Source organism: Gadus chalcogrammus, chromosome 12 (assembly GCF_026213295.1).
Source record: "Gadus chalcogrammus isolate NIFS_2021 chromosome 12, NIFS_Gcha_1.0, whole genome shotgun sequence".
Classification (NCBI taxonomy): Eukaryota; Metazoa; Chordata; class Actinopteri; order Gadiformes; family Gadidae; genus Gadus; species Gadus chalcogrammus.
The window spans coordinates 16,004,384-16,026,096 of NC_079423.1; the positions used below are offsets into that span (position 1 = coordinate 16,004,384).

Sequence of the window (21,713 nt, forward strand, 5' to 3'; positions counted from 1 at the left end):
TTTACCAAGCTGTAGACTGGGTGAGGTAGTGTTTAGGGCAGCGTATCGTCAAATTGCTGCCGAGCTATAACTGGTACATTAGCGTAATTAGCATAGCCAGAGCCCAGCCTGGGTGAATGGCTTGTTTATTTGAAGCAGATCCTTATCTGGAGTCACGACTGTGGCCCACTAAATCAACCGATACAAGTTGCTCGGAAAACTGCCCACAATTCTGATAGTAATTATGAGATTGCAAGATGGCCCGGAATGATGACATTGTGAATAAATATTTAGTTGTTGTTCTTTCGCCTGGGTAATTAGACAAGTTTTGTATGGTATGCTGGTGAGCGAGCATTGTGATAGCTATTGCATTGCATTCCTGAACAACAGTTAAGCCGATTCTTTTTTTGAATAATTTAAAAATGCCACCCAAGAAAACACAAGACACAAACACGTTGGGTTACATTTCTTAAATAATTTAATTGCAAAAAGGGTCTTTTAAAAATATTTCTACAAGAATGCATCATTTTTGTAATTTGTTGGGTTAAATCCGCACCATTAAATACATCTCAATGCTTTTCAAGAAAGAAACAAAACAATAACAGTTGCATCTATCATCCTTGTCTGACCCCTCGCCTTCTGAACTGCCAAATCCCTTTCCCTGACTCTGCTTTTCAGGAGAAGAGCCGCTGGCGAGTAAAGTGATCTTATAGACAAGGGCCTAAGGAATATCTACAGCTAAAGAGCAAATGATGAAAATAATAGGATTGAAGGATGTGACGGGGCAAGAGCGGGAACCAGCTAGATGGGTGGGGACAGAGGTGGACGTGGGGAGGTGATAATATAGGGGAAGTGGATGTAAGCATATTTTGAAACCTCTGCTAGCACAGAGAAAGTGTGCTTTGTTGGCACAGCGACAGACAGTTGCACAGTGAGCAAAGCATTGCCTTCGTGGTTGACAACGCTAATTGTACATCGGCGGAAATCTGTGTTGTGTCCGCACACTCTCGTATTCTAGCATGCACACGTTTCCATAGTTCTGTGTGTGTGTTTTAATGATAACAAAAAGCACCTGTAGGGGGAACAAATATGGGAAACGGAAAACTAAATATATGTGTTGCGTCCATTCTACTCAAAAAACGGGAGAGGCAAAAATCAACTTGAAACGGGCTAAATTAAAAACCCTCTCGAAAACGTCCTTTTCCTTCCCCCTGTTCTCGCCCGATATGCTGGCACGTTAATCATTCCTTTTTAGATGCACAACTGTAGCTACTTAGCTCCCATCACTCAACGGCCGTCTGCGAAGCGCTAGCAGCTCCGAGCCCCGCACGCCATGTGCAACACATCAATAGTTCACGCTAGCTCCGAGCGAGCCGCCATCTCCCATGAGTGGGCATGTCTACCATCTGATTGTGTTTAGCCTCCAAAACCCTCGCCACCGCCTGCCTGCTTCTCCTTCCCTCTCCGCTGCCTTTTTTTTCCTCATTTTTTTGTTGTCATTTATCAACGGTCTTATTCGGTACCACATGTGGGCCGGTAATGGTAGCGGGGATGGGGTTGATTGAGTGAGTGAGTGAGTTGAGAGCGCTAATAGGGAGGAATATTTTCCTCCCGCGACTTTTTCGCAAAGGAGAATGGATGGTGATTGCATTCGTCTCAATCTTCTTTGCCTGCCCCCCTGAAAATTCGAACTTTAACATTTTTCTGTGTATTTCTTTGTCTTGTCGGAGAGAGAGAGACAGAAGTTTGCACCGCAGAATAACGTCGAGCAAATCTCGGAGGAAGCACTTTCTCATCGTGGAGGCGCCAAACACCAACCGAACACTCTAAGAGGTGGAGGTGGTGAAGGTGTTTAGAAGGTGATGCACAGTGATTGACCTTGAGGGGGTTCTCTCTTCACTCAACACGTTTCTACTTTTTGTGTTCTCCTGCAACTGGTTTGCATTAGTGAAGCCCAATGCATGGTATGGGGTGTGTGTGTGTGTGTGTGTGTGTGTGTGTGTGTGTGTGTGTGTGTGTGTGTGTGTGTGTGTGTGTGTGTGTGTGTGTGTGTGTGTGTGTGTGTGTGTGTGTGTGTATGTGTGTGGGGGTGGATAGGTGCACTTTAAATATATGCAGCAGCATTTGAAGAACAGGCATTGGGATTAGGAACACATGTTTCACTGAACAATATCCATAATGGAATCTGGGGGGGGACTTTAAAGGAAGAAGTGATACAGCGAAGGCTGCTTTTTCTCAAATGAACACAAGCTGCAAACGACGCGCACACATAAACACACGCGCACACCTAGGAATATACACATTTCATTGACCTGAGGGCTTGAGGACCGTCCAGGGAGTCAGGACGAAGAACACATCTCTGTACCTTGGGTCTAACGTTACAGGTGATCATTCGGCTGCCCTCAGGAGTGGATTGTGTGTGTCTGTGTGCGTATGTGTGCGCGTGTGGTTGCACGGCAGGGCTGTTGATCCTGCATCGCTGCAGTAATCAGGCAGCCTGCCCCGTTGGAGACAGGATGATTGCGGGCCGAACGGGAAATGAGGAGAGATAATGATAGGTCGGCTCTGATGGCACGTCTGCCTCCTTTCTTCCTCGTCTTTCGTTGCTCTGAGCGACGCGTCCTGGCAGCCGCGGAGCGACCGCGGTCCGCTAATCGAACCGACAGACAAGGACCACCGAGCCTCCATTTTATGTTACATATATATATATATATATATTTATACATTTGTTTTGGCTTTTTTACAACCCTGGGAGTGGGGGCCCTGTTTGTGGTGTAGAAGGGGCCAATGTCGGGCCCCTGTAGGGGAGCATAAGGAGGAGTACGTCCCTTGGTGTGTTTTGAATAACGAGGATGGATGGCTGGAAGGATGGATGGATATCGTCGGTCTCGCTAACGTCTGCAGCAGCTGTTATGTGGTGCTGTTGTGTGTTGCTTCTTTTTAGGTGGAACGAGTAGGTGATGTTGTGTGTGTATTGATTATTCAGAATCCACCCCGTACACTGATCCACACACACACGCACACGCACAGACACACACACGTACGCACACACACACACACATATACACACAAACACACACATACACACACACACACTCCAATGCCAAGGTCGTTAATAAGGGAGTGGGTTTATGGGCTTCACTCAGGATCAAATATTTCTTTCTCTCTTTTTTCCTTTCATTCATGCTTTCACAAACCTTTAACCGGTTGGCTGGTCTGCACAGAAGAAGACATTTCAAACAACACTTCCAGGTTTCTTCTCAAAAGACATTTTTTGTTCTTTCCATGTTTCTTTATCTTATTTTCGTTACAAAACATGTACAGGCTGTTTAGAACAACAACAAAAATACAATATCCAATTTATATGCAATTTAAAGTTTTTTTTCTTCGTTTTTCTCTTTAATAATCATCAATTTGCTGAATCTGGGTTGTGTCTTCCGTTTGATTGTTCTATAATCCACGTTCCCCGACGGGGGTGTGGAGTCACCTTTGATGGGGGGGGGGATACAAATAAATACATAGTGCTGCCTCTATAGTACATAGAGGGGGTGGCTGCGGGGGGCTGGAAGATGTGCGTGTATGTTAGTGTGTGTCTGTGTGTGTTTGTGTGTTTGTTTGTGTGTTGGGGCAGGGGTGGAGGTACAAGTCAAACAATTATTTCTAAACCTTGGTGATAATAAAAATAAGAAAAAAACGAAAGCATGGTGTCTTCCATGGTTTTACTCTGTTTCTGAACCATATATATATATATATATATATATATATATATATATGTATATCCAAACTTATTTTGTCTGTATTCAATAATAATAATAATCATAAAAACGATGAGTTAAAGAGTTGTACACAGAATATAGTGAATGGTTTGCAAATAGAATTGTTCCTTGTGATGATGATGGTTCATGCGGTGTTTCTCCATGGTGGCAGAAAGCGGAAGCTGTATTGTACAGTATACTTGTGTGCAACTCGTTCGCATTCCTGTGTGGACACTGAACCACACAACACACACACTCACTCGTTCACACACGCATAAACAAAACACACACGAAAGGCTAAGTTGTCTCAAAGTTAAAGTCATTTTTCGCCTTTTTTTCAATCCCGTCAAGTGTCCATCTTGTACCTCTTCGTACGCCATTTTGAAAACACCTCCACCCCTCCCCCCCAAAATAAATGTACTAAAAACAAACAAATGGGTGTACACAAAATCAAAATGAAGGGTGCGTGTAGGGTTGTATTAACAAAAAACAAACAACAGCAACTTCCATGGGTTAAAAACACGACGTTAGATGATCTTCCGGCGGGGAGCTATTGAACTATCCTAGGTCCCTCCCAGGTAGGTAGGGCTTGACCTTACACACACATAGGGTCCCAGACGTGGCTCCTCTCCGCGTTCCGGGACCAACCGTCCCCCACTACATCCCATCCGACACTTTGGCATCGCAGCACTCTAGTGTTCCTCTCCAGCTCCTTGACCTTCACAGACAGGTGCCCTTTCAGTTAACGCACCTTCAATATGAAGGTGGGGGTGGCGGCGGGGTGGGGGGGCATGGGGGCTAGACGGTAGGTGGGGCACACACGCAAAACATGAACAACTGCAACGACTGCTAGCATGTAGAAGGACTTCCTCCACTATTTCAGCGTCCAACTCTTTGTCAGTTTTTTTTTTGTTTTCCATTTTTTTTTCTTGAACCCGGGGTAAGCTTTTTTTTTTAAATTGTTACCCAGAATCCTTTGAGGGAACATCAGTGTTTCTCCCGACCGCGGCCGTGAGCGTCCTCCGGCGAGTCAGAGAGCAAAGGGGAGTCTGTCACGCGAGAGTCAGGCGAATCCAGGTACCAGATTAAGGGTGCTATAAGGTCCGGTCCGAACCTCACAGAAACACACGCACGCATGCAAATGTCAACCCACACCTCGAGACGGTGAGGCACACATGGGATATAAGAGGGCTTACTCGGCCTCCTTCCTCGAAAAAAAATATACAAAAAAGAAATCTGGTTTCAATGTCTCGTCGGATGAGGGAACAAAAAAATCCAACAGAATTTCAACCGGGGACGCTTCTGAGGAGGAGGAGGAGGAGGAGGAGGAGGAGGAAGAGGAGGAGGAGGAGGAGGGTAAAGGGTAGTGGTAACGACGAAAAATAAAAGGAAAAAATAAAACTAGTCTGAGGCACTGCAAGCCAGTTTCATTGCTTCTGATTGGCAGAGATGGGTCAGGCAGCTAGTGGTTCCCATTGTCTCTCTCTCTCTCTCTCTCTCTCTCTCTCTCTCTCTCTCTCTCTCCCTCTCTCTCTGGCACAGTTCCTCCCCGTCTTCCCTCTGTGTGTGGCTGCTCTGTGACGGCCCTTGGCGTCCCGTCGCCGCTCAGACCTGGACAGGAAGTGTTTGGTTCATCTGTAGTCTCATGTCCTGAATGCTGCCCAGGATCTTTTTCTGATGGCCGGCCAGCGTGACTCCTATCCGCAGGAGGTCCCTACGGAGCAGAGGAGGAGAAAACAGGCGGTTGAGTCATTAAAGCTCAAGTATGTACACATTGCAGGGGGGGGGGGGCAGACAGTAGCACTGGAGTCAATCTCCCTTTTTCTTTTCCTAATCAAACACAAACAGCCCTGAGAGAGGGACAAACGGACCGGGGGGGCCATAAAATAAAATGGCAGCCAGATGCCGTATTGACACAAGAGCTAGCCTCATTCGACCCGGGGCGTCGCCGTAATTTGACAAATGGCTCGGTCGCATGGCAGTTGGTCCCCATCAGATTGTGGTGCGAGAGTGTACATGTGGATGGTTAATGATTAAAAGCGCCCTTCTTTTTTTTTTTAACGCCGTACCTGTGCTTAGTTTTTTTTACCTTCACAGCCGGTGCGCTTTACAGACTTCAAAACACTCCAGCGAGCGAGCGTGCGACTCACGGAGCGAGAACGAACCCAAACCAATTTCACAGCCCGCTCGGTCAGAGACCCCCTCTGCCTTCGACCAGAGGCGAATCAGGATGACAGCGTTGAGCACTTTGCACCAAACTGTAAATATCTCAGCGGCGGTCGCGTAAATCTGCCTCGAACCTCGACTTTTACGGTCCCGAGCGCCAGCTGCCGCGCCCGTCCCAGACGCCGCAAGAGGAGCCGTAGCGCTGAGCCGGGGCGGCCGGCGGGGGTGGATGAACGGGGGGGGGAAATATGAAAATGTTGACATACAGCTGACATTATTAAACTCTTTACAGGCCTGGGAGAGTGCAGCACCTGCTGGGGCGGTCGTTAGGCCGTGGGCCGTAATCTAATCTGCCGGAGCCGGGCTGTTGGTTTAACGCGGTGGGACGGAATCACGAGCCCCCCCCCCCCCCCACCTCCCACCTCCCACACCCCAACCCCCACCCCCGGCCCCCCTTCTCTTTTTGTTTCCGCTCGCCTGTTTGTCTTTCCCATGTCCAGAACCCAGGAGAGATATCGTCTGGAGGAGCCATTAGCGCTCTCTCTCTCTCTCTCTCTCTCTCTCTCTCTCTCTCTCTCTCTCTCTCTCTCTCTCTCTCTCTCTCTCTCTCTCTCTCTCTCTCTCTCTCCCCCTTTCTTTCTCTGGGTCAACCACGCCACTGTCTGTGTCCTCCAGACGCACACTCTCTCACACACACACACACACACACACACATAATAACTCATATCATTTCATTGTATTTGCGGACAGTGTGTCCCTAAGCCTGTCTCCGCAACTTAGCGAACCGATCTGTTTGCTTTGTATATTCTAGCATATGGTTGTGTTTCTGTGCGTGTGTCTGTGTGTGTGTGTGTCTGTGTCTGTTCTGGTCTGTGTGTTTGTGAACAGCCAAACGATGATAACACCAATAACATGCAGCATGCGAGCGCGCGGGTGCGAGCGCCGCACGTCTGCCCATTCGTCCTGCGCCGTCACGTACGCCCTTGCATGCCAACGCTACGGCTGCGTCACAGCAATTTCACACACATAAATTGTGTTTTTCGTCCTCCTTTTGGCCATCCCTGTCCGCCCGGCGACGGACGACGAAATGATAATAAATGGGAACCATTAGAGGAATTACTGGCCATTAAGGGCAACACAGAGCCACAGTACAACACACCTGTCAGCCGGGCCAAATTGAAACAAATTACCTCCACCTCCATTGGCTATTATGCGGCTAATTAGGATGATATATTTATCATTATTATCCTAATTCGTTTATTTGATCATCGCTAGGAGCCCCCTCCCATTTCCACCTCTCAGATTACGTTACTTCCTGTTTGAAAACACACAGCGCCGGTTTTTGCTGGTGGCCAAGGTCAACGGGAGGTTATCGCCACAGTAGCGGTCATAACTGTATACTCAGGGAATAGATCGGCCTCGCTAAATGAAATCATTTTTTTTCAATTTTGTGGTGTTTATAGTCAAGGAAGGTTGTGTTAACAGCTCTCTCTCTCTCTCTCTCTCTCTCTCTCTCTCTCTCTCTCTCTCTCTCTCTCTCTCTCTCTCTCTCTCTCTCTCTCTCTCTCTCTCCTCTCTCTCTCTCCTCTCTCTCTCTCTCTCTCTCTCTCTCTCTCTCTCTCTCTCGCTCTCTCTCGCTCTATCTCTCTCTCTCTCTCTCTCTCTCTCTCTCTCTCTCTCTCAGTTTACAAGATTATTTCTTACAAAATCATCTGGCCATGATATGTTATCATAAAATGTGTAAAAGCAAATTAAAAATTAGGACGGGAAGTATTCCTTTCTCTCTCTTTCTTTGGTCCTGAATGTTAACTTGTGAATGCATTCAACCCATATAATTAAATACTAAAGTTAATTACAGTATTAATATTATTAAATAAACAAAAAAAGGACAAGGACGTCATTGTATTCAATAATTAAATGGGACATTAGCATTTTAAATGGTATAACCCGGGGTGCAAATAGAACAAGCATTTAGTTCCAGTATGTTACCCTGATGTATTTAACCTTTCATTGAAATCTTATTCCGTCTTTACTCTTGTATTTTGTCTTTTTAGATCATGTAAAGTGTCCTCGAGTACCCAAAGCGATGTTTAAATACAATTTATTATTATCATTACTACACTATACTATATTTATACTGCTTGTGTTCTTCTTGTGTCAACCTCATGTCACATGAACATCAGGTACATAATGACCGTTTGATAATAAAACCCTTTGTCTCATCAACTCCCCGCGTGTTTCCACAAGGAAATCCTGCCTCTGCCTAACTCGCTCATCCAAACCATGTTACCATGGTAACCACATGAAGTCCTCTCCATTTAAAATCCTAACAGGACAGAATCTGTATCCTTTTCCACTCACTCCGCAGTCATCTGGGCCACCAGGTCAAAGGAAGCGAATCCGGCGTTGACAAAGTTGTCACGGTAACGACTCATCTTGATGGCGTCCAGCCAGTCTCCCACAGTGGTAAAAGTGGTATAGTCCGGCACACAGCGGTCAAGCAGGGGCTGGGACACTCTACATTGGGGGGACGGGGGGGGGGGGGGGGACGGATACCATAATGGGGGGGGGAGAGGGGGAGAGAAAGAAAAAAAGAGAGAGTTTTAGAGAGGGTTAAGGTCGTCATTCTGTCACACTGACAGGGTCCCCCTCACCCAGAGACACCTCTCTCCACTAGAGTTCACCTCCCCCTCCTCTCTCACCTCTCCCCCCCCCCCCACAGCCCGAGCCCAGACAGACAGAGGATAGAGAGGAGCCCTGGGGGAGGGGGGGGGGGGGGGGTGGGGGGCTGGGGGGGTGGGGGGCGTGGTCACCACCTATCACCATGGGGAGGCTGGCTGGAGGCCTGAGGTGAGCGCCAGTTAAAGGCTCCGGCGTATGATAATTCCTCGGCGCTCATCAATGAGTGTGTGTGTGTGTGTGTGTGTGTGTGTGTGTGTGTGTGCGTGTGCGCACACTCGTTGCACGGAAAAACCAAAGAAAAAAAAGAACACAAACAGTGTGAAAAAAAACTTGTTTTGTTTTTCGTTTTTTAAACGTCCCAGAAGAGAAAGACAAAAGGAATGTTTGTAACACAACACCGGAGGGATGACGCATGGCTTCTGAAGCAGACTCCGGAGATACGAGAGGCAGAGGTATCAGCGGAATGCCGATAACACACAACAACATTTAAAACCGTGAGAATCTACTGTTGTGTGTTTCTGTGTGTGTGTGTGTGTGTGTGTGCGTGCGTGTGTGCATGTGTGTGTGTGTGTGTGTGTGCGTGAGTGTGCATATGTGTGTGTGTGTGTGTGTGTGTTTGTGTGTGTGTGCCTGCTGCCTGATGACTCAGTCGCATGTACAGGCACTTGCCACCATCACCTGACGTCACACACCTGTCAGCACGCCACACGGGCCCGCGTCCGTCTCCCCAACACACACACCCCAACCGCCTTTGTTTTTTCGGTCTCGCTGATCAATTTCCCAGATAGCGAGGCCACCGCGGGAGGTTTAATATAAAACACAAAGAACGAACCAACGAGCCACCGGGGTCGAGAGAGAGGAGCAGAGCGGTCGGGAACCAACCAAGCCAGCCGGGGGGGGCGAGGGAGGTGAGTGAGGGGGGCGAGGGAGTGGAGATAGGGGTGGGAGGGAGGGAGGGAGGGAGGGAGGGGAGGGAGGGAGGGAGGGAGGGACGGGAGAATACAGGAGTACAGGAGCGAGGGGGAACGTGAAAGAGAGCCCCTGTCTCCCCACGCCTTCTCTGCTCCGGTGATCCCTGGTGCCTTTTTTTTTGCCGACGTTACATTCATTAACAATTAAAAGAGGTTGGGGGGGGGGGGGGGGCAAAAAGGGGAGCCAGGCAGGGAGCGAGGGGAGCTAATAAGAGGCATACAGAGGTTCCATTGAGCGGTGGAGACGGAGCGATTTTTAATAAGACCCGTGCCTCAGAGTGCAAGGCCTCAGGACGTCTTTAACCCCAGGAACCGGCTCCTCTTAGTGGGCCATTGTTACCCAGCCCTGTCTGATGTTAGCTTTAGAACCGTCCACGGGCTCCGCAGGGTACATGGGGACTACAGTAAAGAAAGGGAGGCGGGGGGGGGAGACCTTCCTGTGAAGATAGCCCAGCGAGCTTTGGTGAGGCCACCACACAGAGGCCGATCAAACACACGGCCCCGCGCTGCCTTTCGGCTGGGTTCAAAAGAACGAGGGGAGAAAAGGATATATTCGCATTCCGGTGGCAGAGTAAAGGAACTGCACCGGTCGTGTGGAATAACATCGTCTCCGTGGAGCTCAAAGACTCGTCACCGCGTCCGCCCACGACGTTAGCGGTGTCTCCACTACGAGAACTCTCTCTGCCATGTTGTTATCTGGGCATGTTACGACTAATGAGCACGGCCCGACAAACCGACAGCTGCAAGCTAACCTTCATCGCTCATCCCCCAAACCGCGACCGGTACAGCGGCCTCCCCCCCCCCCCTTCCCCGTCCTCCGTCACACTCAACACCAGCGGGAGGCCACATATCTGCTGGCCTGCTTTAAATCTCGTTAGTGGCTAATTAAAAGGCTGCCTGCGTCTCCACTTTATTTTGTCTTTTTTTTTTTGGCTGCCGTGCCCTAATGGAGCTAATTAACTGGGAGCCTAATCTTCTAAGAAAGGCGCTTCCACGAGGCCAACCGGGGCTCCGCTTCCCTCCAGGGCCCTTCCCTCAGGACACAGCGACCCCGATGCAGGGACTGATAGGTAGGTCAACCCCCCCCCACCCCACCCACCCACCCCTCCACCGGGGTCCCGCAACACCCCCCCCCCCCCACCGGTCCCTCTCTCTCTCTCTCCCAGCCTCCTTCCCTAAACTCTGCCTCTTTCCGTCCTCTCCAAATCCTAATTCGTTTGGCAGCAGTGCAAAACACACCGAGTGCAGCTTTGTCTTTGTGCTGCGCCCGCCAGAACGGAGTCTTAACTGCACGGGGGTTTATCTAACAATGGGGAAAGTCAGATCAGGCCTCTCGGCGTAATCAATGCTTGTACAAACGCAACAGAAACTTGCATGGGAATAAGTCTACACGGAACAGATAAGGTTGCAAATTGGTTTAATATGAGTCACCGGGTCTCATGTTCCCTGTATCCGATTGGATAAGAGACTTTTATTTGTCCAGTTGAAAGCTTTATCGGCGTCCGTGCTTTGGGGGCCGATACGAATGATCTTTAGAAGACTTCTGGCCAAAAGAAACGCTGATTCATTCAACGAGCGAGAATATGTCCCATTCACATGCACCATTCATCTACCGTGAATCAACACTGGTCACACGATGTTCAGTTTATGAGGACTTTAAATACCACCTACAATGTCTTCAAGGTGGTTTATGGAATACGGTTTTAAAAATCAGTTCAATGAAGTCCACCTCCATAAAAACATACAGTGAGCCAATAACTGCCAAAACGAAGACTTTTTATTACCCTTACAACTCCCAAACTTTTTTTTTGTAACCAACTATTTATGATCCACAACGGTATCGCCACTGTGGTCCCTCTTATAAAGGACTCACTTTCACAAGTAAAGACATTTACAACTTACGGGGGGGGGGGGGGGGGGGGGGCGGTTAATTCCGCCGGATGACAGCGGCGGCGACCGTAAAGACGGTTTAATAAGAATAAGAACGATAAAAAAAAGAACCCTGTGCAACCTACCCGGAGGACTGCGTGCTGTTGGTGACCACCTTCAGGCTGGCGGCGTTGCGGATCAGCTTGTCCAGCGTGGCCACGATCTGGGTGAACTTGGGCCGCAGGTTCCTCTCCTTCACCCAGCAGTCCAGCATGAGCTGGTGCAGCGCGGTGGGACAGTCCATGGGCGGGGGCAGCCGGTAGTCCTGCTCCACCGCGTTGATCACCTGGGGGGAGGGAAGGGGGGAGGGGGTAAGGGAGAAGGGGGGAGGGAGGGGACATCCAGAGGGTTAACAGGGTGGGTTTACATTTACATTTACATTGAGGGCATTTAGCTGACGCTTTTATGTTAAGTCACTGACAGTGGGTACATTTGTCAGAAGAAAGAGAAACAACAATATATCGCCGTCAGTACAGTAAGGATGTTCATAGAACCAAGTGCCAAGCTTTAACAATCGCTAGGTTAACCCATTCCCTGTACACAACAAAGCAAGCTAGGATAAGATGCTACATGATGGCTAGTACTATTTTTAAGTGCAAGGATGTACAACAGACGATAAGTGCATTCATTACGTGTAAGGACCTACAACGTACAATCAGTGCGTAAGAGAGGGGGTGAGAGGGTAATGGGGGAGGCTATGCAGAGGCTAGGTGGAGTCTTGCAGTGGATCATTCAAGAGCCAGAGAGATTGATCCTTCATCGGTAGCATGGGTTCCCTAAAGTCGGGCACACACTCACCCACCTGGGGAGGGGCCTTTGTCCAAAGACACACCTACCAAATCCTTTGTGCTGTCCCATAAGGGGAACACCCTTCTCCTATGTCACAAATATGTGTTGTTTCTCGATGTTTATTGTTCGTCAACACAGTACGTCCCTGTTGCAGCTTTCAGCCATAATGAACAAATAAAACGCACACATAATCCTTTCTTAAATAAATGTAATAAAGACGTTTATTGTGGCCATGGCTGTGACAAGCTAAGCCCCTGCCCCGGCCCACTTATGGCTCGCGACCCACGGTTTGAAAACCACAGGAAGATACAGGTGAAACCGTAGCCTCTCTTTGAACAGTTTACTCAAACAAACCCCAAGAACACTTGCTGGTGGGAACATGAAACCGGGCTGGGGCCAGAGGGGCATGCTAGTATGAGTCTGTGTGTGTGGGTGTGTGTTTGTGTGTGTGTATTTCTGTGTGTCTGCTTGTGTGTGTCTGGGTGCGTGTGAGTGTGTGGTTGTCTGCAGTGGTGGGCTCTGATGGTCATGGTTGTTGTCGCTGGGGCCGGGTTTGAAGTCGACCACACCAATGCACCAGAGCCTTGTTGTGGTCAAAGGGCTTATGTAAGAACCGTTTTACTCATTTGAAAGCCCAGTGAACGACTGAAGCTGGCCTTTTTTTTTTGTCTGCAAACATTTTGTCAAGTGGGGGAGAGTTTTGCTATAAAATGCGCCCCCATGGACCGTAGTTTCATGGCGGCCGACTTGGTTCTTAACATGAAAGTGTTAAGAACCGAGTCTTTAGAAAGCGTTAGGTAACCAAGATGGCGGCCATGTAACTAAATGAACAGAGTCGTCGTCCCCACCACACCCAGCAAGCGCTTAGAACCAAGATGGAACGAAGATAGACCCAAGATGGCAGCCAGGCGAGCCCGTTCCCACGCTCCAACTCACGTCTTGGTTGCTCATGTCCCAGTAGGGCCGCTCGCCGTACGACATGACCTCCCACATGACGATGCCGTAGCTCCACACGTCGCTGGCCGAGGTGAACTTCCTGTAGGCGATGGCCTCGGGCGCGGTCCAGCGGATGGGGATCTTGCCTCCCTGTGGATATGCGAATGAGTAGGTGAGCGTGAAATACTGGGCGCGGGTGAGGAGGGGGGGGGGGGGGGGAGATGGAACACACAAAGACACAAACAGTCGCACACATACAAGAGGGAGAGAGCGGGTAAGAACAGAGGGCACTCCGAGGATGTGTCGATGCGCACACAAAGCAAGCGACACATGGCACACAACACGACAACACACCACGGATTGAGATGCAGACAAAAACGACAGGACAAGGAAGGCTAACTGTTTTGCAGTTGTAAAACAGTTCACAGTTATCTTTGACAGACAGAGCCAAGCATCTCAACAACTTGTTGAGTAAGGGTTATGTTTTAGGGATATGTAAAGGGTTCGGTTAAGGGGAGGGTTAGGGATAGGGCTTAAACATTGAAAACACAAAATTAAATCTCAACAACTTGTCGGGTTAGGGTTATGTTTGAGGGATAGGTTAAGGGTTCGGTTTAGTGAAAGGGTTAAAACATTGAATACACAAAATGAGATCTCAACATCTTGTTGAGTAAGGCTAATGGGTAGGGTTAGCCTCGAGGCTAGGGTTACGGGGAAAACATTCAGAAATACATCACATCCAAACAACAAACTGGACACTTTGTTCCAGCCGTCCACCCACCAGTGAGCTTGTGTAGGTGGGGTCGGTGGGGTCGTCCTCCAGGAAGCGGGAGAGGCCGAAGTCGGACACCTTGCACACCAAGTTGCTGTTGACCAGGATGTTGCGTGCGGCCAGGTCGCGGTGGACGTAGTTCATGTCGGACAGATACTTCATGCCGGCCGCGATGCCGCGCAGCATGCCCACTAGCTGGATCACCGTGAACTGCCCGTCGTTCAGCTGGGGGTCGGGAGAGAGACGAAGGAGGTAGCGTTTAGATCAAGGCAGCGGGTTCAAAGGGAAGCCACTAATTTGCTCTGTTTTGTCCGTTCTCTGGTCTCAAAAGCTATTACTGTGCATCTCTCGTTCTTTAAACCTTTGCCACTTTTGTGCCAGTTTCAACCTTCAACAAAACTTTTCCGTGGATTCAGTCTCCAGTCCTCTCTCCCAGCCATCGATCTAGCCCTCTCTCCCTTGTTGCCATTTTGCTAAGACTCACTCATAAGGCCGGCCAGACATTGTTTGATGTGCTCCAGACAGTGATACGTCAGAGACAGAGCTCTTTGTAAATGTCAGCCGATGCGACAGCACCGGGCCTTTCCTCAAGGTATCCCTCATCACCGCCTCTGGGGCAGAGCCATTTCCTGTCTGCAGAGACGACCTGAGATAACTAATAGCCTGATCAGGGGCGATAATGCCGCCCGCTCTTCGTTTGGCAGGATTGAGCAACGAGATCGGCATGATGCAAGATAAACACCTGACGTTGGATGGGGAATACATTTTTGGGATGGAACATGTGTTTGTGTGTCTGTGTGTGTGTGTGTCTGTGTGTGTGTGTGTGTGTGTGTGTGTGTGTGTGTGTGTGTGTGTGTGTGTGTGTGCGCGTGCCACTCACCCTGAGGAAGGAGTCCAGGGCGCCGTTCTCCATGAACTCGGTGACGATCATGACCGGTCGGCTCTTGGTGACCACGCCCTCCAGGCGGATGATGTTGGGGTGGTCGAACTGGCCCATGATGGAGGCCTCGGACAGGAAGTCCCGCCTCTGGCGGTCTGTGTAGCCCACCTTCAGCGTCTTGATGGCCACGATGATCTCGCGCCGGCCGGGCAGCTTGAGCCTTCCTCGGCACACTTCGCCAAACTCTCCTATCGAGAGAGAGAGCGGTGCGTGGAACAGCCAGAGAGAGAGAGAGAGAGAGAGAGAGAGGGAGAGAGAGAGAGAGAGCAGGGGGAGATGGAGAGAGAGAGAGAGAGGAGGGCAGAGAGGAATTGATGGAAGAGTGGAGTAGAGTGCGGGTGGGGGAGAGGAGGAGGGGAGGGGGAGGAGGGGGGAGGGATGAGGAGGGAGAAAGGGGAGAGGGTACAGTTAACTGGTTAGCAACAAGGATTCAGGGATTGGTAGCAGGGGGAGGGGAGCAGGACAGTGAGACTGTCAAAGGGGAAGGGGGGGGGGGGGGGGTGTGTTTGTCTAGGGTGGTGTTTACGGTACTGCCTATGGGGTGTGTATGGGTGAGGTGGCGGAGGCATCATGAGACACACGCAGACATTAATACAGGGGAGGCTGGTGACAGACTAGAGTGATGTTGGAGTAGGAGACGCAGGACGTCGGGTCGACACACACACACAGAACCGAAAAGAGGCAAGGTTGAAAGTAACACACAGAGGACGCGGTTAATGAGTGAGTGGCGCCAGCCAAAGCTGTTGGGAGCGTGAGTTTGGTAGGAGAGCTGGGACTTTGTGAGGAGAGGATCGTTATGAGGCGATGGGGAGGGGAAGGGGGGGGGGGAGGATGGGGAAGAGAGGGAGGGGGGAGAGGGGGGAGAGAGGGGGGGGGGGGGAGGGGGTGCCCTAGACTTCGTAGGGTCCAGTGTAGCGGGCACAGGAGGAGGTACTGGGCGGAGTAAGGAACTTGGTCCTCCTGGGGGTAGTCGTGTCTATGTGTTGGTAATTTACAACCGAGAGAGCGAGTGGCGTGAGCGTGAGTCGTGGAGCCAATGAGACGACGACAAGGGGAAGGGCGAAGAAGATATGTCGATGATGATGATGATGATGATGATGATGATGAAGATGATGATAACAATGAGGAGGAAGGATCGAGAGATGGGTGGGGGAGGGGGGGGGCGAGGGCGAGGGAGGGGGTAGAGGACAGGGAGGACAGGGGTTGAGGGGGTTTTGTCACTCAAAAGGCGAAGGCTTGGGAAGCGCCTGGTTTCAAGTCGTAGCCACAGCAGTAGGAGGGCTGTCACAGCAGTAGCGGTGGCAATAGCAGTAGCGGTAGTGGTAGTGGTAGTAGTAGTAGTGGTAGTAGCAGCAGTAGCAGTAGTAGTAGTGACTCCATCTCCATCATCACAACATCTTCCAATTTGGGCACTGATACGAAAATATAGCTCAATCTGGATTGGCTCAGTCCTGCAGCTTTTTAGCAAAATGCATTACCATATTATTATTTTACCATCAGGTAGACAGAAACATGACATATATATGCTAGATCAACAAGGGTCTACATAGAGCGAAGGTGACCACATATTTGGTGGAATATATATTCAAATATGTGCCAAGTCAAAAGTCAAATCATATGCATAACAGTGACGTCTTAACAAGTAAGGCACAAATAAATTTGTGGAATAAAAGATGGCCAATCCTGGATCTTGCAAAAATAATAAATTGATTTAATTTTCTCAGCTCAATCCAATCGTAATACTTAATTTTTTTAATCCTTTTAACAAAATCTAAACAAATAACAAATGGCAAATCTCCTGTTCCAGGATTGGACTTGATTTGTTCCCAACACAAAAGACATCACCACTGGACAATTACAACTGCTAATCTAAGGGCTTCAAGGGGGAGGGTTAAAACAATAGGCGGGAATTCTACAACTGTGAATCAGGCTAACATCGACGAGGACGGCAATACACGCTAGCAGGTTCGGTGACAACACACTATACTTGGGAGAGGAAGCCCCTAGAGGGCCGATACAGTGGGGGGGAGAAAGGGGAAGAGGAGGTGAAGGAAGGAGGGGAGGAGGGCTGGTCAATGAATTGAGTGAAAGTACCGATTGGTGTGAAGTCCTCTAATGGTATGGCCTGGAGGTGACTAGCGGTCTTCCCCCTGTTGCTCAGGAGCTTGGGTGGGTTACCTGCGCCGATGACCTCCTCGATCTTCACGCAGGACACGTCGATCTCCTTGGCAAACTCCCGCACGGCCTCGTTGGGGTCCTCGTAGGTGAAGGGGTCTATGTAGACCTTCATTCCCGGCGTGACTATTGGGGATTCAGTAACGAGAACAGGGAAGTGAATACGATGCTGACGGGGTTTCGATGTGTGGAGAAAGTAAATGGTAAATGGACTGCATTTGGACGGCCTTGTCAAAAAGTTTGTCTCAGGGACACGTCTACATTACTCAAGGAGCCGGTCGAACTAGCAACCTTCCGGTTACCAGCCAACCCGCTCTACCTCCTGAGCCGTATGCCGCCGGTGGTGTTAAATATGGATGTGTTGGATTTTAAAGTGTTGGATATTAAAACAGTAGCCATAATGTACGTCGAACGTTGCATGAAATAGTCATCGTTGCGATAAATAGGGTACAACATTGATCAACCAAACATGTATGTACGACTTCATCTGGGGAGGATTTGTAGCGTCTTTGGTCGCCACAGACGAACACTGTTGTGGTGGCTTTCCGGTGGGCTTTTTATCATGTGACAGGAGGATCTTCGCAGAGAGACTTACTGTACTGCTGTAGCTTTTCTGTGTACTCTGATTCTGAACCGTTCCTTTGCTTCCTGCGGGTAGAGAGGCAAAAAGGCAGCAGTCTTAGTCACGTGAGCCTCCTCGCGCAGCATGATGCCACACCGGAGAGAGGAACAAAAGGAAGAATACAAATATCCATGACAATATCCGCACCCAAGAAGTCTAACCAATTCTGCCTGGTGGGACGCTTCTCCTTTCACTCGGGTGGTACAGCGTTTGGGGAGGCGGTGACATAGACAGTTATCGCACACCGAAAGCCTGGCGGAGGATTTAATAGTCCGGGATTGTGGCGGCGGTTTACAATCATACGGATGCATTTCCTTTGTCCCGCGAGCAGGACGCTACGATGATACGGGATACGCAGAGACAAAAGCGCACTCAGATGACAAGCAGAACTGTCTCACGATCCTCAAACCATCACCGTGATCATTCAATACAACCTATCCCCTTCTCCAAACACACGCAAACATTTTTCGCTCCATTCATATCGTCTGTTCCTTCTCCTCTGATTGTTCATCCCTTCAGCCTGAACACTGTGCTATATTTATATCTCTCTCCGTCACTATCTCTTTGTGCTGCTGTGTTGGCGTTGTGTTGTGCGTCTGTGTGTGTATGTGTGCGTGTGTGAGACACAGGCTACAATGGCGTTGACAGTACGATAGGGGGGCGGGGGGGGGAGGGGGCGGCTGGAATTACATGTTAATGTTCCTCCATTGTTGTCTAACCAGTAACCGGGGCAATAATACCCAGCAGTAATTAGCATCTCATTTCAAATTCTAATTCGGCGCTGGAATATGGTCGAGGCACCGTGTTTTTTTTTGTAGGATCGAGACTCATTCTTCCCCCCCCCCCCCCCTCAGTGACGGAGGAGCGGAGGGGCGGCGACGGCGGCGGCTGAGACACCCCCCCCCCCGACACACTGAAGAGTCGGTTGGGTGGGGGGGGTGGGGGGCGATTATGGTGGTATGAAAGAAGGCAGCGGCGAGGGGCGAGAGGGGTGCAAAGGGAGATTATGCGGTCTAGCGTGACCGATGCCCGTGCTTGTCAGCCGCGGCCCCCGACCAGCTTGAAGAGAGCGCCCAGGGGGTGCCAGTCGGCCGCGGTTGCCAACCTTTCACATTTGTATGCGCACACACACACAAACACAAACACACGCAAACATTTCCACGTACACTTTACACTACTGCGGAAAACAGCCGAGCACGTCCGACGGACGAGAGGTGTGAGGATAAAACGACGGAGGTTTAAACCCCGTCGAAGCCGTGTCAGGCGTTCGCTTTTTAGTTTTTTTCAAAGGCATAAGCTGACCACGCAGGCTTCTTCTGAGGCAATCGCTCCCTGGGCATGGGGAAGAAGAGGAGGACAGGGGGGAGGGGGGGGGAGGGGGGGGACGCATCTGGGTTGTTTGGTTGCAAGGGCGGCCGAAAGGACGGCTCTGAATGCCGGGGCCACGAGGACGCAGCCTATCAGGCTACCCAGCTGCTCGGCCCTGCGCCGGGGTCCAGCGAGCGGACTTGTGCTTTGTTCCGAGCTGTTTATTATTCACAGATTCTGAGGACTAATCTGGCATTTGAAGGGCTCACAGGTGGCACATCAATCCACTGTGACTCTTCTCGGGGGTGGTTTGGAGGACATGCAAACAAAGTTGACATTTTGGAAATGATCACTAGCCCTTTTCCAGCCCGTATAGGAGATATTTCCATTCCCGGGAAAATACGTTTTTGATGCCTCGGAGCTGTATCATTTTTGTCACGAAATGTATTTCCCCTCTCGACGTATGTGCACATTTGCACAAATGTATTCACAGTGAAAATGATTCTCTGTGAGCTTTTTCGCTCCACCCTGCACTCGCTCCCCTGCGGGACCGTCGCGACTTCTTCAACTCGAGACTACCACTCGTTGCAGTCTTACTTGAGGCAGACGATGGCGACGACCACGACGGCGATGAGGACCACCAGGCTGGCGGTTGCCAGGCCGACAATGAGCGGGAGCTGCTCCTGGATCGACTTCTCGGGTTCGGCTGGGATGTCGGGAGCGAAGGGGGTCAGAGGTTACGCAGAGAAAAGCACAGTCACTTACATCCATACGCGCTGCCCACGCAACGCCCTGTGGGCGAATCAATTTTTGACGAGGCATGGGTTTCTTTCCGACTCTCCCTCAAAGCGGTGTAGGTCTCTCGGTGAGCCAGTACGCCTCCCACATCTACTACAGAATTATGGACTTAGATAACTTAGATCATGCCCCGGCATTCGTATATAACAAAGGCCATAGAAGGATAGGCCTTCAATGAAGAAAAAAAAAGAGTACAACTTTTATTTTCTTCAGAATTGTACTCCCGTATCCACGACAACTCATTTATGTAACCGTTCAAGAAATGTGGTTGGTGTAGCTGATGGTCATGAAGGACCTTTTCAGCTCCTGCGGTTCCCTACAAGGCTATCCGGCCTATTCACCGAGCCAGCACTTTGCCGCCAACAGTCAGGTGTTTCCATTGGAGCTTACGTTGCAGGTTGGTGCTGAAGTCCGTGGGGCTGCTGTAGCGACCGTACCCCGCCACGGTCCGGGCGCGGACCTGCACCACGTAGGACGTCCTGGGGTTGAGGCCCTCGATCCGAGCCGAGCTTCTCTGGGCGGTCATGGTGTGGGCGATGGCCTCGCCAGCATCCTGTCAGAAGAACACGGATCAACACGATGTCACCAAAACAACACTTGGCCCCCTCGCACACTTTGTTATTATCGTTGTAGCGGGTGCCCAACCCTCGGCCGACACAGACGACTGGTCTTGTCACTCAGAGTCGGGCGGCGGGCTAGCGGAACAAGTGTGGAGAGACAGGAAAGGGAGAAATAAAAGACGGAGAGAGGGAGCAAGAGGGAGCGAAATAAAGAAGAAAGAGAGGCAGAGAAGGGGGATTGGAGCCCGGCTGTTAATCCGACAAGGGAGGAACAGAACAACAAACGGTGGATAGACGCTGTCTGTCTGTGGTGGCTCCAACAAGGCTAATCTAGCCTTAGCTCTCTGGGCCTCTGGAAAACATCAAAACTTTCACATGAATAGCTGGGGGTACGAAGAGAGAGAGAGAGAGAGAGAGAGAGAGAGAGAGAGAGAGAGAGAGAGAGAGAGAGAGAGAGAGAGAGAGAGAGAGAGAGAGAGAGAGGGGCGAAAGCTGAACTATGGTTGGAGTTAAAAAAAGAGAAATTCAGAGGGTGGAAAGAACGAATGAGAGGAAGACAAACTAAGTTGGGTCAAGTTGAACGACGAGTAAAACACGTTTGCCCTTTCGTATAGTCGCCACATTCAGAGTCACGGTCGCCGGCATTGTTTTGGGGATTTGCAAGAGCAAATTGGGATCAGGCTCAGGGACATTGATTCACACCGTGTCTTACCTTCTCATGGTACTTTATCTCGTAATCCAAAATGATTCCATTTGGCTTCTCCGGCGGCAGCCAGGACAGGCTCATGCTGTTGGCTGTGGCCGCCATCAGGTGAACTGTGGGTACTGCAGAGGGTGCTGTAACAGGGGACAAGAGAAAAGGCAGAAGAACCGGTTAAATTCTTCACCGAAACAGCTTGTGTCTTCTTCTTCCCTGACGCTGCATCCTTGTAGTTGTACAATAAGACAAAATAAGAAACGGTTGACGGTAAATGGCTTTGTTTTGTACTGTATTAGGTATGCAGGGCCACCCTTTAAACACTCAGAATCCGGCTTCCGGAAGCCTTTGGCAGAGTGAAAAGGTTGAGAGACAAAGGAGTCAACACAACTGACAACTTAGCTCGGGATACGCCCAGCTCACATCGCAAAAGAACTTCTGAGAAACTTTGACTGTTCCGGTACTTCTACTGTCTTGAAATGTGAACCACTAAAGAGATGCTATAAAATATGACGAAATTCATTTTTAGTTTTCCGATGTACAGAAAATGTGATATAAACTTGCAATGCATATGACACATATCTATAAAAAGGGCAGGTATGCTGTGCTACTGCGTCCTCTTTTTATTTTAAAA

General features: G+C 49.9%; 1 protein-coding gene across 6 annotated transcripts; it reads right to left on the bottom strand.

Annotated features, from left to right (window-relative positions):
* Window positions 1-246: 246 nt before the first annotated feature.
* Window positions 247-21,644, bottom strand: LOC130393189 (ephrin type-B receptor 3). 6 transcript variants are annotated; one of them, XM_056603805.1, is made up of 11 exons: window positions 21,095-21,644; window positions 20,213-20,375; window positions 19,622-19,730; window positions 17,690-17,742; window positions 17,014-17,220; window positions 14,860-15,107; window positions 13,989-14,204; window positions 13,208-13,357; window positions 11,569-11,768; window positions 8,262-8,417; window positions 247-5,448 (listed from the first exon to the last, which is right to left on the bottom strand). In XM_056603805.1, exons 1-11 carry the CDS (start codon window positions 21,188-21,190, stop codon window positions 5,340-5,342), a joined length of 1,707 nt encoding a protein of 568 aa, XP_056459780.1. In that variant the 5' UTR covers window positions 21,191-21,644; the 3' UTR covers window positions 247-5,339. The 6 variants fall into 6 exon arrangements, with proteins under 6 accessions (XP_056459780.1, XP_056459779.1, XP_056459782.1 ...); XM_056603804.1 differs by having other exon boundaries at window positions 17,014-17,232; XM_056603807.1 differs by having other exon boundaries at window positions 17,098-17,220; window positions 21,095-21,643.
* Window positions 21,645-21,713: the final 69 nt, after the last annotated feature.

Coding starts and splice junctions, on each gene's coding strand:
- LOC130393189 (XM_056603804.1), bottom strand. CDS start 21,190: ATGGCGGCCACAGCCAACAGCATGAGCCTGTCCTGGCTGCCGCCGGAG. Junction 17,743..19,621: donor GTCGCCATCGTCTGCCTCAA/GTAAGACTGCAA, acceptor CTCTACCCGCAG/GAAGCAAAGGAACGGTTCAG. Junction 5,449..8,261: donor GTGGCCCAGATGACTGCGGA/GTGAGTGGAAAA, acceptor TCTGCTCCGTAG/GGACCTCCTGCGGATAGGAG.